Below are 17084 nucleotides of genomic sequence, written 5' to 3'. Positions count from 1 at the left end.
CACACACACACACCTGTTGTTTTTTTTTAATTTCTAGAATTTCTAGCTGGCTGAGTTTTCCTAATCCTCCTCTGTGTCTAAGATTTCTACTCTTTAATGTATTTGTGGTTTTTGTTAAGGCAGTGTTCGGTGCAGATTAACCTCCCAGTCTGTCCACTGTAGCAAGATTGATACTCTTGGCATATCATCCCATAAACTCCACTTTTTGTGATGGCTGGTAGTTTGTCTTTTGTATTGAACAGGCAACTACCTATTGTCTGAGGGACATAGAAAAGTATGGAGAATCCTTTGCCTTCAGAATGTTGCTTATCCTGCTTGACATTTCCCCTATAAAAGGTAATCTGCACCATTTTTTTCCAGTTTGTCTGTGGTGTTCATTGGGGACAGTACAGATCTGGCTTGCAGAAACAAGCTGGCTTGTTGCTTAGAGTTTTGTCAATGATGCTGGGGTCGAATTCATTATTTGTGGCCATTCAAAGTCATCCTGGGACACAGGGACAGAAACCAGATGGTTGATCATGTGGTGGAATGCTGCATGTTTATAGGCTATTGGCAAGAAGCTGGGACAAATGCATCAGTGAAGTGTCTTTTTGATAAACTTTGAATTTATGGTCGTTGTCTTTTATCTTGAAGGTAATGTCCAGGAAATTTATGCTTGGTACCCCTAACTCCATGCTGACCTTTATGTTAGTGTGCCACTGATTCATATTCAGGAGGTTGAAATACATTTCAGTTTATTCCAAGCTTTTTTTAATGTGGCTATCTTCACTAAATTTCATGCTTCTGCCAATTTGTAAGAGCAGTCTTTTAAATTTAACTTTTAATGAAGAGCCACAAACACCTTTTTAATTTCCATCTTCTACCAAAAGCTTCCTCAACAATTGCCTTCTGTAATGTCACTTCATAGTGTCAATAAATGATTAGTCCATTGGCTGCAGGAAGAGTGTTTTGAAATGTCTATTTTCTCCACAAAGAAGGATTTCTATGGAGTGTGTGAGTGTGTTGTCCAGAATTGACAAAACTTTACTGCTTTCTTCTCCTGTGGCTTTATGGCACTTTTAATTTCAGGTATGAAACTTGAATCATGCCATTTGAAAAGAGAAAAAAAAAAAGAAAAAGAAGAAGAAGAAGCAGAAGAAAGCAAGAAAGTAGCTGTCACTAAGACCTTTGAGCCTATAAAAGATGGAAAGTTGTGTAATAGTTTTGAAAGCCTGAGGTTTTTGTTGCTTTCCTACCAACATAAGAGGGTTTCCTGTAGAGTTAGCACATTTAAGTAAGGTAACATGGTCTTTCCTAACCTTATGGCCAGAAGCACTAGTTTCCATTTCAGAAGCTAAAGTTGTTTCAGGTAAAACCTTCCAAAGAAAGCCGAAGAACTAGTTTCCATTTCAGAAGCTAAAGTTGTTTCAGGTAAAACCTTCCAAAGAAAGCCTGTCTCTTTTGTGTTGGATAAAAATTCATGTTCATAAGGCTATGCTTCAAGTTTGAAATTCTCAATAAATTTTCTGCTCCTTTTGGGTGTGCTGACAGTTTATTACCACTTAACTCCAGCTAACGAATACTGTCGCCTGGCTTGAAATTATGTAGCTGGAGATTGCTTGGTTTAAATGAAGACAAACTTTCGATTTTCTTGGCAAAAAAATTTGCTTTTTCGCAATAAATCAGTTCTAAAAGATGGTTTCCCAATGCTTGCTGTTGCAAAAACCTCTTGAATATGGGCTCTGCAAGCTCTTTGTTTACTGATTTTTTTAATGCCTGAAATTGTTGATATTCCCATGCTAAACATCTAAACTAACTGCTTACACTCACTATAACTATTGAACAAAACCAACATTTTTTTGGCATACAGTACAAATATCTTTTTTCTCCAAGCAATCCAGGTAATTGCTGATCCAGGTAGTTGGAGTTTAGTTAACTGGAGTTCTACTTTTATACATTGTTCTCTTGTACAGTAAATGATTTGAAAGTTGTATTTTGCATCATCATGAATGCCAATAAAATATGATACCAGGATGTGAATCATTAAAATACACATAAACAACATTTTTCTGTATAGAACTTTATGCTGCTTAGGTGGTAGCTGATACATGTGAGACAACTGGCTATATGAATTAGAGTAGGCCTAATATGAAAAATAGCTACACTTTGCACACAGTAGAAAATAAAAGAATTGTAATTCAGCGGGTCAAGCACTATTAGTGTTGTGAGAAATGGCCTGGCATGTGCCAAATTACAAGACTTGACGCTACTTCAGTTAAGAAAAACACAGCTTAGTGGTGTGTTCTGATTGGTATGACACTATATGGCTGTAACCAGTGGTATGTCATCTCACTGCCAGGCAACTGTTCCATGCTCCACATATTCCAAATGTCGGGTCTGTTCTCCTTTAATTGTGTGAGTGTATCTGTGCTAGGAAGATGAGAACATATGCTGAGTTCAACACCGAGTTCATTCATATTGTGGAGAAATACACCTGTATTTATGATAACAAGAATGCTGAATACAGCAATAGAAATGCTTCACACAAAGAAGACGAGTGACTGCTGGTGAAATACCTGAGACAGATATTTTAATATATTTGCACAAGAGAAAGAAGGATTAGAAATAAATAGAAATATTATTCCGGAGGCTACAAAAAACAGGCCCCACCTTTGCGCAGCATCATCTGGAAATTACACACAATTATGTAGTAGGTGCACAAATACAGAAATCTTGCTACAATGGGCAGAAACTGTCACCATTTGAAATACTGGATCTCATGAGGCACTATAAAAACCATCCTGAAGAGATATTGAATGTACAAACAGGCTACACTTACTCTTCACTTACTGACACTGCTCAATCTGACTAATTACCAATTCAAATTTTCTTAAGTTGTGTCCCAGTTTACCAATTATTTATTTATTTTAGTGTCCTGTAATTATGAAAGTATTATTTTGTATACATGGTATTAAAAATTAATTTCTTTTATTAATGCAAATTCTTTGCTGTTGATGTTTGTGCCGTTATGTGCAACAGTATCTTTGTCAGCAGCACTAGACAATGGGCTAATAACCTCAAAACTTGATTTATTTTAAAGGGAAAGGAAGAAACAACAAGGTGGCAAAAAAGTGTGGTTTTCCATACAATAGTGTTTCAAGAAGTACACAGAGTGAAATCAACAGAAATTATAATTAATGCTAGCCAGGAAACTCTCATTGTGTTATATAAAAGAAATATCTATTTTCTCTGTTAAAAAATGTTGAAAAAAGTTTACAGATTTCTGTGATTTAATGCTATTTCAGATCATTTCAGTATGTAATTACACATTCGGTTCAGGGGGTTCTTCACTTCAGCTCTGAAAAGCATAGTATACCTGACTCCTTAACTTCACTGTCTCAGCTGGTGTCCTGGATTTTGATGCGAGTTCATAATAGGGTGCTTTACATGGGTCTACATCACTCGCATTCCAGGGATGTGCAAGAGAAAAGCAGAGTGAGAAACAGAACAGAAATTATTGTCTCTCTATCTCATGTGTTTTTCACTTGTCTTTTGAGCAGGGTGCTGTAATCTTTACAAGAAATATCATAGCTGGAACAGTAGCATGCTGCATGCGTTCACTAACATTTCATATACCACAAGTGATAACAGTAATAATTTATTACTTACACTTCTAAATGAAGTTCAAATGAAATTCATATTCTGCACATTAGGGGGGCCTATGAGTAGGATTTAAAATGCCAATTATGAATAAATTTTAATATTTTAATTATGAAAATATAGACAACACTGTAAGCTAACCTTTTTCCCATGGTTCAAATAGCATCAAACTAAGGAGAATGCAGCATCTGTAATAAATTTTGAAGTCTCTTTTCCATTTACATGCTTTAATGTGACCAGAAGAGTACATAAATTGCTGTGATTGTATTTGATACGGACGGTGTATGTTCGATGAGCATCACCAGTCACTGTTCTGTGAGTGCCAACGAAGGTACTGCACTCTGCTGCAACTAGATACTTCGGGTCAGCTGCCACTGCCCAAACTGCAATGCCCCATAAAGATGATCCAGTAAGCTTTTTTCAGCCAGGTGCTATCTGAATGCCATTAGTAAACCATTCTTACTGTGACTATTGCCATGGAAGTGTTTACAAACTGGACATTGATTCTGGCTGGACATGCTCATTGAATCTGTTGATGACCTGGCTATTGTATGGATATCAGTGTTGGTATACTTTAACCAAAACCTTCAAATGAATTTTTTCTTGTATTCAACAAATTGTGTTACACTGGCACCACTACAGCATAATTAACTGTTTTAAGAGAATGGATGGTGAACATAATTTGCCATATATCATCAAGGCAACTCATCTTTTTGTGATACCAGGCCATTTAGATACTACAAAGCTCCACGAAGAGCATTAAAATCAATTCTGAAGAACAGACATAAAAATATTGTCGCCCTCATACTTACTGACTCTCTGACTTGGGCATTCCAATCTCATAATCAATTGGCTCTCTTGACGGTACATGGTCTTCCCACGTTCGGCGCTCCTTGGATTCTCTACGCTGCGGTTCTGGGGTTGGTTCTGGTGTGTATATGTGCCCTGGAGGATACACCATACGTGATGGATGTGAGAAAGCACCAGCCAAAGGTTTGCGCCGGTACCAAGTACGGCAAGAAGCATTGTTGTACCAATCCCTGAAACACCAACCATATTTTATGATACAATTGGACTGGTAAAAAATTACTCACCAAGTGGCAGTGGCAGAAAACACATTCAAAAGTTAAGAAAACATGCAAGATTTCAGAGCTTGTGGCTCATTTTGTGACGTAAGAATTGAAGGGGAAGGAAGAGGAATGAGGGGAAAGTACTGGTCAGATTTAGGAAATGGGGAGGATCACGGGAAAAATCAACCCCAACTTCGCATCAGGGGAGACTTACTAGGCAGGGCGAGAAGGAAAGTTCTGAAAATCCTTGACACTTTGTCCACACACCTTGCAATATAATTACAGAAAAAATTACTTTACATATAGACAATTTACTTAAAATGACAAACATTGTACTGATGATTATAAGGGCAGTTTCCCTTTTATGAATACTGTATCATTTATGATGATGAATTTTGTATTAGTATCACAGAAGCAGAATTTTAGTGGGATAGAAAATAAAAATCAATGACAGATATACATAACAGAGGAGAAAACTGCATAAAAGCAATTCCTGCAATTATAACAAAGGCAGGTAGGCTAACAGAGATGAATGGCAAAAATCAGGCAAGTGTGAGTAGGACTTGTGCTTTGTGTGCTCCCTAAAAACTTAAGTACATACACAGAAATTAATAATAATTTTATGTGACTCAATGACATAGTGAAAGTCTTTTTACTGGATGTCACTTTTTGACCCGTCCCCCCCAACTTACCCCAATTATCCAAATGGGGAAAATGGACCTACACTTTAGCATGGAATCTGAACCATGTGTTGTTTATGGCAGCTCCTCACATTGTTCAGAGGCGAAGGCAAGGTTACAACAAAGACTGGAAAAACCGCAGTCCAACCGAGGTTTGATCCTACAACCTCTGTTTCCAGGCATGTGCTTTATTGTTGCACCACATGGGCCAACAGGTATAGAAATACTTAATCTTGTGAAAAGGAAAGTAGCTACTCACCATATAGCGGAGACGCTGAATTGCAGATAGGCACAACAAAAAGACTGTCACAAATACAGCTTTCGGCCAGGATGGCCTTCGTGAAAATTAGTTGCCTGAGACTGCAACTATTTGTAAGCAAAAGAACTATGTATAATGATGATATCGACAGACTGAACTGCATGTGAACATACATACCATGGTTTGAGAATGACAGCTTTTCTTATGATAGTTTTGTTGCTGACTTCCAACTACTCTTGTGATGCCACATACCCAGTTGGAGCCACAAAAGTTAAACAAACAAAAAAATTTAAACAAAAGCATCTGGGTAAATAATGGGGTCACAGAATCACCGGAAAAATTAAAACTACACCTTAGTGCAATGTTAAGTAATAGAGAAAACTTCAAGCTAAAGAAGGCCTTCAAAATCTATCAAGAATGCTATCAAGATTTATTGATACAGATCAGGAGCAACTATGTTGCGAAAAGCTTCAGGCTTCACACAATGTTACATCTGGTGTATGGGGAGTGATAGACAGTTTTAGAACATGCAGAGACAAATCGTGTATGGACATTACTACTGACATAGTGGGATGTTCATAAAAGACCAACTTGAAGTTTCAAATATTTTCAATTAATATTTTTCCTCAGTAGGGGAAGCTATCAATGACAAACACAATAACATACAGTATAATTTTAAAGGCAATCTATCTGGGCATAGCATGTATCCAGCCCCCACAAACTGCAAAGAAATAATAAACATCATTAGCTCTTTAAACTCTTCCAGTTCTGCACGGCATGATGGCCTCAGTACTAAAGTATTAAAAGTGTGTAGATAAAATGTCTATGCACCTTTGCCTGTAACAGTAAATAATATAATAGACTCAGGCACCTTTCCAGGTGGACTAAAAATAGCTCAGGTAACGTTGATCTTTAAAAGAGGTGACAAATACAAAATCGAAACCTACAGACCAAGCTCAATAAATCCTGTCTTTTTCAAAATAGTTGAAAAAGTCATGTATAATAGAATTATAACCTTTCTCAATAAGCACAATGTAATGTTTGAAAATCAAAATGGATTCTTAAAATGTAACTCAACTAGCATAGCAGCTGTTCAGTTAATTGAAGAGATGTGGCATCAAGAACAAGCAACCTCGACCTCAAGAAAGCTTTTGTCTGTGCAAATGCTACTATCTTATTATATAAGCTATGACACATTGGCATCAGAAGCGCTGATCATGACCAAGTCTTACATGAGTAACCAAAGACAGTTTGCACTGCTTAAAACTGAAAATGGTTTTCACAAATCCAAGATCACTTATATAAAATACGGAGTACCCCAGGGCTTGGTATTGGGTCCTCTTTTCTTTTTGATTTCTGTAAATGACATAAAATGTTGCACTCAAAGTTCCAAATTAGTTCTGTATGCAGATGATATGTCCATTGTGTGTAAAATGGAATCATTTAATGAACTAGAGACCCATTGTAATAACGCAACAAGTGAAACTGTTCAATACTTTAATGAAAGCCAGTTAAATGTAAGCATCAGTAGAATATGTCTTATGGAGTTTAACAATAGTAGTTTTAATGATGAAAGTAAACTATACAATGGTAATGAATTAGCAAAAACAGAGTTTAAAGTAAAATTCCTAGATTTAACGATTCAAAGCAATCTCAAATGAGACACACATGTTGACACTCTAGCATGTAGGAAAATGATGAGAAAGGAGGACAACACTTTTAATTGCATGGAACTATGTAAGATAGAGCAACAAAGCAGAAAGGAGAGAGGCTAAGTGGTAGAAGCATCACATGCAGCTTCCTCCACACCATTATGCAGCGAATCAGCAACCTCAGTGGAATAAATAAAGGAGTCCGTTAATTTTTCTGTTACTTCATGTGATGGGGGCAGTGATGCAGTGATGCAGTATTCAGAACCGCTGAGAGGGAGATACAAAATGGGATACAGGAAACTAAGATGCCAAACAGTGGAAAGTACAGGATGGAAGAATAACAATGTGGAAATGAGAGACTGCTGTTCATCACCTAGAGGAAATGCTCAGTCACACACAGGCATAATGAAAAAGAATGACAGCATTCTTCTTCACTGGCTTGCCTGTGACTAAACGCCTCCTCTGTATGGCAAGTAGAAATTTATGCATTCTGTTCTTGTCATTTTTTTAAAAAAAGCAAAGGTTTCATACTGTGTGTTTCCTGTGCTTTCAGCAAAACTTTGAAAGAAATTTAAAGGGAAAAAACAACACAAACATAGTATATTGTAATTTTCAAAAGTTTGAAATTACGTAAATGGTATGTTGGAAATCAGAAAAACCTAAAAGAAAGTATGGAAACATCTGTATATGGAATCATAGTTCAAAGAAATGATGTAATCCTTGAAGCTCACTTTCTTACAGTCTTTTTGTTGTGCCTACCTGCAACTCAGCATCTCCACTATATGGTGGGTAGCAACTATCCTTTTCATAATAATCACTATAGATAATGTCTTCAGTATATGATAAATTACAAAATACTGTAATTTAATTTAATTGGTTAAATAAAAAATCTACTCACCATGTAGCCACTGCTTGGTGAATAGATTTTCTTATCTATCCAATTACATTACTTTGTCAAAAATTGTTTACTTTTGTTGTTATAAAATACTGTAACCCCCCCCCCCCCCCCCCCTCCCCCCAAAGAACCATGGACCTTGCCGTTGGTGAGGAGGCTTGCGTGCCTCAGCGATACAGATAGCCGTACCGTAGGTGCAACCACAACAGAGGGGTATCTGTTGAGAGGCCAGACAAACGTGTGGTTCCTGAAGAGGGGCAGCAGCCTTTTCAGTAGTTGCAGGGGCAACAGTCTGGATGATTGACTGATCTGGCCTTGTAACACTAACCAAATCGGCCTTGCTGTGCTGGTACTGCGAACGGCTGAAAGCAAGGGGAAACTACAGCTGTCATTTTTCCCGAGGGCATGCAGCTTTACTGTATGGTTAAATGATGATGGCGTCCTCTTGGGTAAAATGTTCTGGAGGTAAAATAGTCCCCCATTCGGATCTCCAGATGGGGACTACTCAGGAGGATGTCGTTATCAGGAGACTGGTGTTCTACGGATCGGAGCGTGGAATTTCAGATCCCTAAATCGAGCAGATAGGTTAGAAAATTTAAAAAAGGGAAATGGATAGGTTAAAGTTAGATATAGTGGGAACTAGTGAAGTTCACTGGCAGGAGGAACAAGACTTTTGGTCAGTCGAATACAGGGTTATAAATACAAAATCAAATAGGGGTAATGCAGGAGTAGGTTTAATAATGAATAAAAAAATAGGAGTGCGGGTAAGCTACTACAAACAGCATAGTGAACACATTATTGTGGCCAAGATAGACACGAAGCCCACACCTACTACAGTAGTACAAGTTTATATGTCAACTAGCTCTGCAGATGACGATGAAATTGAAGAAATGTATGATGAAATAAAAGAAATTATTCAGATAGTGAAAGGAGACGAAAATTTAATAGTCATGGGTGACTGGAATTCGGTAGTAGGAAAAGGGAGAGAAGGAAACGTAGTAGGTGAATATGGATTGGGGCTAAGAAATGAAAGAGGAAGCCACCTGATAGAATTTTGCACAGAGCACAACTTAATCATAGCTAACACTTGGTTCAAGAATCATAAAAGAAGGTTGTATACATGGAATAAGCCTGGAGATACTGACAGGTTTCAGATAGATTATATAATGGTAAGACAGAGATTCAGGAACCAGGTTTTAAATTGTAAGACATTTCCAGGAATAGATGTGGACTCTGACCACAATCTATGGGTTATGAACTGTAGGTTAAAACTGAAGAAACTGCAAAAACGTGGGAATTTAAGGAGATGGGACCTGGATAAACTGACTAAACCAGAGGTTGTACAGAGTTTCAGGGAGAGCATAAGGGAACAATTGACAGGAATGGGGGACAGAAATACAGTAGAAGAAGAATGGGTAACTTTGAGAGATGAAGTAGTGAAGGCAGCAGAGGATCTAGTAGGTAAAAAGACGAGGGCTATTAGAAATCCTTGGGTAACAGAAGAAATATTGAATTTAATTGATGAATGGAGAAAATATAAAAATGCAGTAAATGAAGCAGGCAAAAAGGAATACAAACATCTCAAAAATGAGATCGACAGGAAGTGCAAAATGGCTAAGCAGGGATGGCTAGAGGTCAAATGTAAGGATGTAGAGGCTTATCTCAGTAGGGGTAAGATAGATACTGCCTACAGGAAAATTAAAGAGACCTTTGGAGAAAAGAGAACCACTTGTATGAATATCAAGAGCTCAGATGGAAACCCAGTTCTAAGCAAAGAAGGCAAAGCAGAAAGGTGGAGGGAGTATATAGAGTGTCTATACAAGGGCAATGTACTTGAGGACAATATTATGGAAATGGAAGAGGATGTAGATGAAGATGAAATGGGAGATACGATACTGCGTGAAGAGTTTGACAGAGCACTGAAAGACCTGGGTCGAAACAAGGCCCCGGGAGTAGACAACATTCCATTAGAACTACTGACGGTCTTGGGAGAGCCAGTCCTGACAAAATTCTACCATCTGGTGAGCAAGATGTATGAGACAGGCGAAATACCCTCCGACTTCAAGAAGAATATAATAATTCCAATCCCACAGAAAGCAGGTGCTGACAGATGTGAAAATTACTGAACAATCAGTTTAATAAGTCACGGATGCAAAATACTAATGTGAATTCTTTTCAGACGAATGGAAAAACAGATAGAAGCAGACCTTGGGGAAGATCAGTTTGGATTCTGTAGAAATATTGGAACACGTGAGGCAATACTGACCCTACGACTTAAAAGCTAGATTAAGGGAAGGCAAACCTACGTTTCTAGCATTTGTAGACTTAGAGAAAGCTTTTGACAATGTTGACTGGAATACTCTCTTTCAAATTCTAAAGGGGGCAGGGGTAAAATACAGGGAGCGAAAGGCTATTTACAATTTGTACAGAAACCAGATGGCAGTTATAAGAGTCGAGGGGCATGAAAGGGAAGCAGTGGTTGGGAAGGGAGTGAGACAGGGTTGTAGCCTCTCCCCGATGTTATTTAATCTGTACATTGAGCAAGCAGTAAAGGAAACAAAAGAAAAGTTCGGAGTAGGCATTAAAATCCATGGAGAAGAAATAAAGACTTTGAGGTTGGCCGATGACATTGTAATTCTGTCAGAGACAGCAAAGGACTTGGAAGAGCAGTTGAACGGAATGGACAGTGTCATGAAAGGAGGGTATAAGGTGAACATCAACAAAAGCAAAACGAGGATAATGGAATGTAGTCGAATTAAATCAGGTGATGCTGCTGGAATTAGATTAGGAAATGAGACACTTAAAGTAGTAAAGGAGTATTGCTATTTGGGGAGCAAAATAACTGATGATAGTCAAAGTAGAGAGGATATCAAACGTAGACTGGCAATGGCAAAGAAAGCGTTTCTGAAGAAGAAAAATTTGTTAACGACAAGTATAGATTTAAGTGTCAGGAAGTCGTTTTTGAAAGTATTTGTATGGAGCGTAGCCATGTATGGAACAGAAGAATGCTGAAGATTAGATGGGTAGATCATATAACTAATGAGGAGGTATTGAATAGGATTGGGGAGAAGAGAAGTTTGTGGCACAACTTGACTAGAAGAAGGGATTGGTTGGTAGGACATGTTCTGAGGCATCAAGGGATCGCAATTTAGTATTGGAGGGCAGCATGGAGGGTAAAATTCATAGAGGGAGACCATGAGATGAATACACTTAACAGATTCAGAAGGACGTAGGTTGCAGTAGGTACTGGGAGATGAAGAAGCTTGCACAGGACAGAGTAGCATGGAGAGCTGCAGCAAACCAGTCTCAGGACTGATGACCACAACAACAACAACAAAATATTATAATGGGGACATATATGTGCGCGCATGATCAAAATGCCATGATTACTTGGGTGACAGTTTATTTTGACTGTCACAGGGGATTCTTTGCGATTTTTCTTAAAAATTTTCAGAAGTTGAAGATTTGTTTCAAGGTTCTGTATAAGCAGGCATTGAGTATGATGAGCCACTATCAGCAAGTTTCAAAGCTGGTAAGTTGGCACATGACATGAGTTTGCATCCTACAGCTGTATGAACTGGGGAAGATTATGTTAGATTGTGAATCAAAAATTTTGACAGGGAGAACATTAAAACATAAAATGTTAGTTGAGATTGTTCAAGTTGCAAAAGGTAAAAACAAAATGTTCAATAAAAACTTAAATTCCACCAGTTTTCCATTATGGTACTCTGTAAGAATGTGACCCTAAACATGGTCTACCCAGAAGTGGAACTATCTTTTTTGAAAATGTTTAATGTGTCTTAGGTTTTTGGTGTCACCCATACAGAATAAATTTTTATCAGCTGCTGCATCATGGGGCTACAAACATTCATTCCACTTGGGTTTATCCAGCCCTGTTACACAGCAATGCAGGTATGTGGGGCTTGCAATTCACAGAAGAGGGACCACATGAACATCTTTTAATTGGTATCTTGGACCAAGACCAGCAGTAGTTAAATGGTTGCGTATGAGTGTTAACCACAAGTTTCAATTCAACTGACATTGCCAATTATGGACACACTTATTAGTGATATAAATTTATTTATGAATGTCTAATGTGAAGTAAAATCTACATACAACCTGAAATATTCAGTAAATGAATCTGGAACAATGACTTGTGATTTTTGAAAGGAATGTTGGAACAGTGGAATATTCTTAACTTATCTGATTTTAGAGAACACCCTACTTTCAGTTTTGAATGGCAAGACATAACTCTTCTATTATTTTTGTTGAGGTACATTGCTTTTTGAGTAATTCAATGAGTTTATTAGAGCAGGTTTCTCATATTTAAAACTGAAAACAAAAGCTGTTTGATATAATGCAAACACAGGTCAAATTCAGGAACTGAAGGCTTAAATGAGCAAAGTTTTAAATATTAAAATGGATGAGTGCTTCAATCAAGTAAGTGGCTTGGTGGATAGGAATTGTTAAGAGTTGCTTGAAAGGGGTTTTAGGCAAGTGGAACAACCAAATGACTGAATATATGTTACAGCAACAAGGTTCTTTAAGAGCTACAGATGTTGCACCGGAATACAGAAACACCAACACAAATATGTGTTCGAACATAAATGTAGATGCTAACAAAGCCTGAATATATGTTACAGCAACAAGGTTCTTTAAGAGCTACAGATGTTGCACAGGAGTACAGAAACACGAACACAAAGACATGCTCAAACATAAATGCAGAGGCTAACCAAGCCTGCAGGTGGCACTGTTGTATTCCCCACTCCACTCTACTATTTGCTCCACCCCACCCCCCTCCATGCATCACTTCCCATACCTCCTCGTTACCACAACCACCAACCTGCTGCTCCTATTAGGCACAGTTATAACTCAGGTGCAGTGATCAGAGACAGTAATGTGCATGTTGTGCATGTGTGTATGTGTGTGCATTTTCTACTTCAGAAGAAAGTGATAATACGTGTAGCATCTGATCATTATAACTGTGTGCAGCTCAGTGTCTCTCTATACAGTGAGTAGTAATCTATCCTTTACCTAATACTGTTGATGTATTACTTTAACATTCTACAACAGGAAAATACAACTTCTTTTCAATTATTGTAATTTTCAAAATATTTGTTAATTTTAGGTAAGGTTCATTTCCACATGAAGTTTGGACAAAACGGGCTGGAATTATGAGATATATCCAACTGTGATCTACAGAGGATAAGAGGGAAGAGGATGCAGTTGTTTGTGAGAAAATGTGGTGGTATTGTAGAGAAGGTTGATTTATGTGATGTAACAGGGAAGATGTATCTGCGAGAGCAAAAATTTGTTCTTTTTATTACAAATGGGATTAGTTTAGCTCTCAGAGAATAATGTTATTAGTGGTGCAGAGTGAGAAAAATTATTGAAATGACCCTGAAAAAAAAAAAAAAAACTTGATGTTGAAAGTTAGCAGTATAATAAACTATGGATTTGCCTTTACAAATGTCTGCTTGTGTCTCTGTATGTGCAGATGGATATGTGTGTGTGTGTGCGAGTGTATACCTGTCCTTTTTCCCCCTAAGGTAAGTCTTTCCGCTCCCGGGATTGGAATGACTCCTTACCCTCTCCCTTAAAACCCACATCCTTTTGTATTTCCCTCTCCTTCCCTCTTTCCTGACGAAGCAACCATTGGTTGCGAAAGCTAGAATTTTGTGTGTATGTATGTGTTTGTTTGTGTTTCTATCGACCTGCCAGCACTTTCGTATGGTAAGTCAAATCATCTTTGTTTTTAAATATATAAACTATGGATATATTTATAGAGAAGTAACTTTGAGTTAAGATTTGGCCACAGCATTGTAGGAGGGGTCAAGAGGTTGTGTGCAAACACGCTGTGCAAGGGGAATTGCCCAAATGCTACTCATGAGCACAGTGCATAAAATCCTATGAAACGAAACGTCCTGCATTGCCATCCATACAAAATCACCAATGTCCAGGAGTTGCTTCCTGCTTATCTGCCAAGACAAACATTTTCTCTGGAATTTCTTGCTTGTATGGATGTGGACACTAATGCCCAAGGAACATTCTGTGGATACACGAAGCCCATTTCAGCCTCCATAGACATGTCAATATGCAGATTTGCAGAATGTGGCATACCAACTGGTACCACTTCATTCTTCAAACATGACCATATGGTGTGAGTTGATGGCATTATTTATCGTAGTGCCATATTTTTTGAGGAAGTGAATCCTGTTACCTGTACTGTTACTGGTAAATGCTGTGAGAGTCTTTTATGCACCAATGTCATTCAAGTCCTTCAACAGTGTGGATGTGTGTGTAAGATCAGTTTAATGCTCCTCCACACATTGCACAGCCAGTGAAGCAGCTACTGCAGAGGTAGAAATGCCAGACTGATTAGCTGTCACTTCCCTGCAGCCTGGCTGTCCAGATCATCTGATCTTAATCTGTGTGGCTTCTGGATGTGGCATTATCTGAGAGATGTTGTGTTTAGTGAATTGAACCAACACATTCTGAATGTGATCGCGAGGCACGTGCTGTTTCTCAATTTCAGCTTGCGCCAGAAAATGACGGACAGCACATTGAACATGTCTTGTACTAGAACCATCACAATTAGAAACTGATCTCATTTTACTTTTTATGTGGTTTTTGGCCCCAGGACAATAAAAAACCAATTTTATTTTTTATGCTGTTTTTGGTTTGAGGACAATTGCTTTTTATGTTGTTTCTGGCCTCAGGACAATTAAAAAAAGATTTTTCCCATCAAGTGTGAGTGGGTTTACCTAACTAACAGTGCCAAAATGGTTGACTTCCAAAATTGTGCAGTTATGCTCATTGAATGGTACAGATGGTGTAATGTGCAACTCAAATCATAGTCACAGTATCGCAATTCAGCTGTCATTTGTGGCAAGCCCATTTACGTTACAATGCCATCTACTGGTAATTTTTTTTTTTTTTTTTTTTGCATGACATTTCCCACTGAGTCAATAACATGCTGTTCAATTTTGACACCATTCTGAGCAGTGGTTCTCTTTCTACAGTGTTTTGCAACTGGATTTTAATTCTGGACACCCTATAAGAATCAGTCTCTATCATATGCGCAAATGGAGGGAGGTGGGAAGAGAAGGAGGAGGAGGAGGAGGAGGAGGAGAGATGTGGTGTGAGGTCTTAATCTATTATTACTTTGTCATTTCTTTGCATGCATCCACCAAAATGCTGTTTTCAAATGTCTTTCTGATTTATATCCAGTTACTTTTTTGTTTTTTACTATCTGCAATTCATTATTATTACTGTGTTATGGGAAACTTATAAGATACATATGTAGCTACTTCAGTCCTAGTATACATAGTTTTTGTGTTTGTGACTGACTTTAATTCTTTTCATCAGTTATCCCCATTATCTTAATCTTTTCCTCTCTTTCTATTTTGCATTTTGCTGTCTTTCCTTTTGTGTTTCTGCCCTACTTCAGATACTTCAGTTTTAACACTGATGGTTAAATTTGTCATTAGTAATCAATTAAAAATTACGAAGTAGGTTGTAGAGTCTACCTGTAGCTGTCATAATATATTTTGAGACGGTCTGTTGTTATCTGATATTCATCTGCTGGCATTTTATCAGCACGCAAAAGCCATGGATGCTTGAGAGCAGCTTTGACGTCCATTCTCCCATCAGCTTGATAAACTAGCAGCTTGCTGATGAAATCTCTAGCTTCCATGGATAACTTGGAAAACCACTCTTCAATAAATTCCCATTTTCCTTCTTTTATACGTGTCAGAGTCTCCCGATCATTAACACCTCTGAATGGAGATATTCCAGAGAGCAGAATGTATGTGATAATACCAACAGACCACATATCAGCACTAGTACTGACACCATCACCATTCACAACCTCTGGTGCAACAAATTCTGGCATTCCTGGAATTGAAAGAAACAGCTATTGCAGAAAAAAAGAAAGAAAAAGTAGATCTAACATTTATTAGCTTTTCATATACTGGTGACATACACTGCATAACATTTTGTATAATATTAAATTACTACAGCAGTATAACAGAATACTTATGTAACATAACTATAATAACCAGCTGTGTGAATCCCTGTTCAGCTTGCAAATGTCACAACAAATGGGGGGCATAAGAACTTTTATATTTTGGTTCAAAAATAAATTGTGTGTGAATATTCAGCAATAATTTCCAGTAATTATTTTATTATGATGTAACTGAAATTATAAAAATATTATCTCCAAAAGTTGGATGCTGCTCTCACAAATTATCAGACACACATAACTCAAGCAGTTAGAGATCATAAGAACAAGAGACAGTTTTCCACAAGGAAGGCTTTCGGCCCATAAGGCGTTTGTCAAAAATAGATGACACACACACACACATCACACATACATGACTACAGACTCAGGCAACTGTAGCCACACTGCGAGCAGCAGCACCAGTGAATGATGGGAGAGGTGACTGGGAGGGGTTAAAGAGAGGCTGGGGCAGGGAACTGGAGGATAGTAGGGTAGGGGTGGTGGGCAGTGCAGTGCTGCTAGGGAGTGCACAGGGATGAGGTGGAGAGAGGGTAGGACAGCTATGTGCAGTCTGGAGGATAGACGGAGTGCAGGGGACAGATCTTTTTTTTTTTAGGGGGGGGGGGGAGTTCAGAAAAGGAGAAGAGTAAAAACATTAGGTGCGATGGTAGAATGAGGACTGTATAGTGCTGGAATGGAAACAGGGAGACTGGATGGGTGAGGGCAATGACTTATGAAGGTTGAGGCCAGGATGGTTATCGGAATGTAGGATATATTGCAGGGAAAGTTCCTGCCTTCACAGTTCGGAAAACCTGGTGTTGGTGGGAAGCATCCATATGGCACAGGCTATGAAGCAGTCATTGAAATAAAGGATGTCATGTTTGTCA

At 38.2% G+C, this 17084-nt stretch overlaps 1 protein-coding gene across 3 annotated transcripts in view; it reads right to left on the bottom strand.

Annotated features, from left to right (window-relative positions):
- Positions 1 to 17084, bottom strand: part of LOC124593678 (obscurin) — a 688571-nt gene that overhangs the window by 57191 nt on the left and 614296 nt on the right. For all 3 annotated transcript variants that reach the window (XM_047131972.1, XM_047131974.1, XM_047131973.1), the window contains 2 exons: positions 15725 to 16091; positions 4452 to 4679 (listed from right to left, as the gene is read on the bottom strand). In XM_047131972.1, the coding sequence (XP_046987928.1) occupies positions 4452 to 4679; positions 15725 to 16091 (595 nt within the window). The remainder of the gene's footprint in view (positions 1 to 4451; positions 4680 to 15724; positions 16092 to 17084) is intronic.

This window comes from Schistocerca americana, chromosome 2 (genome assembly GCF_021461395.2).
Source record: "Schistocerca americana isolate TAMUIC-IGC-003095 chromosome 2, iqSchAmer2.1, whole genome shotgun sequence".
NCBI classification, from domain to species: Eukaryota; Metazoa; Arthropoda; class Insecta; order Orthoptera; family Acrididae; genus Schistocerca; species Schistocerca americana.
This window is presented reverse-complemented; position numbering and strand designations above follow the sequence as displayed.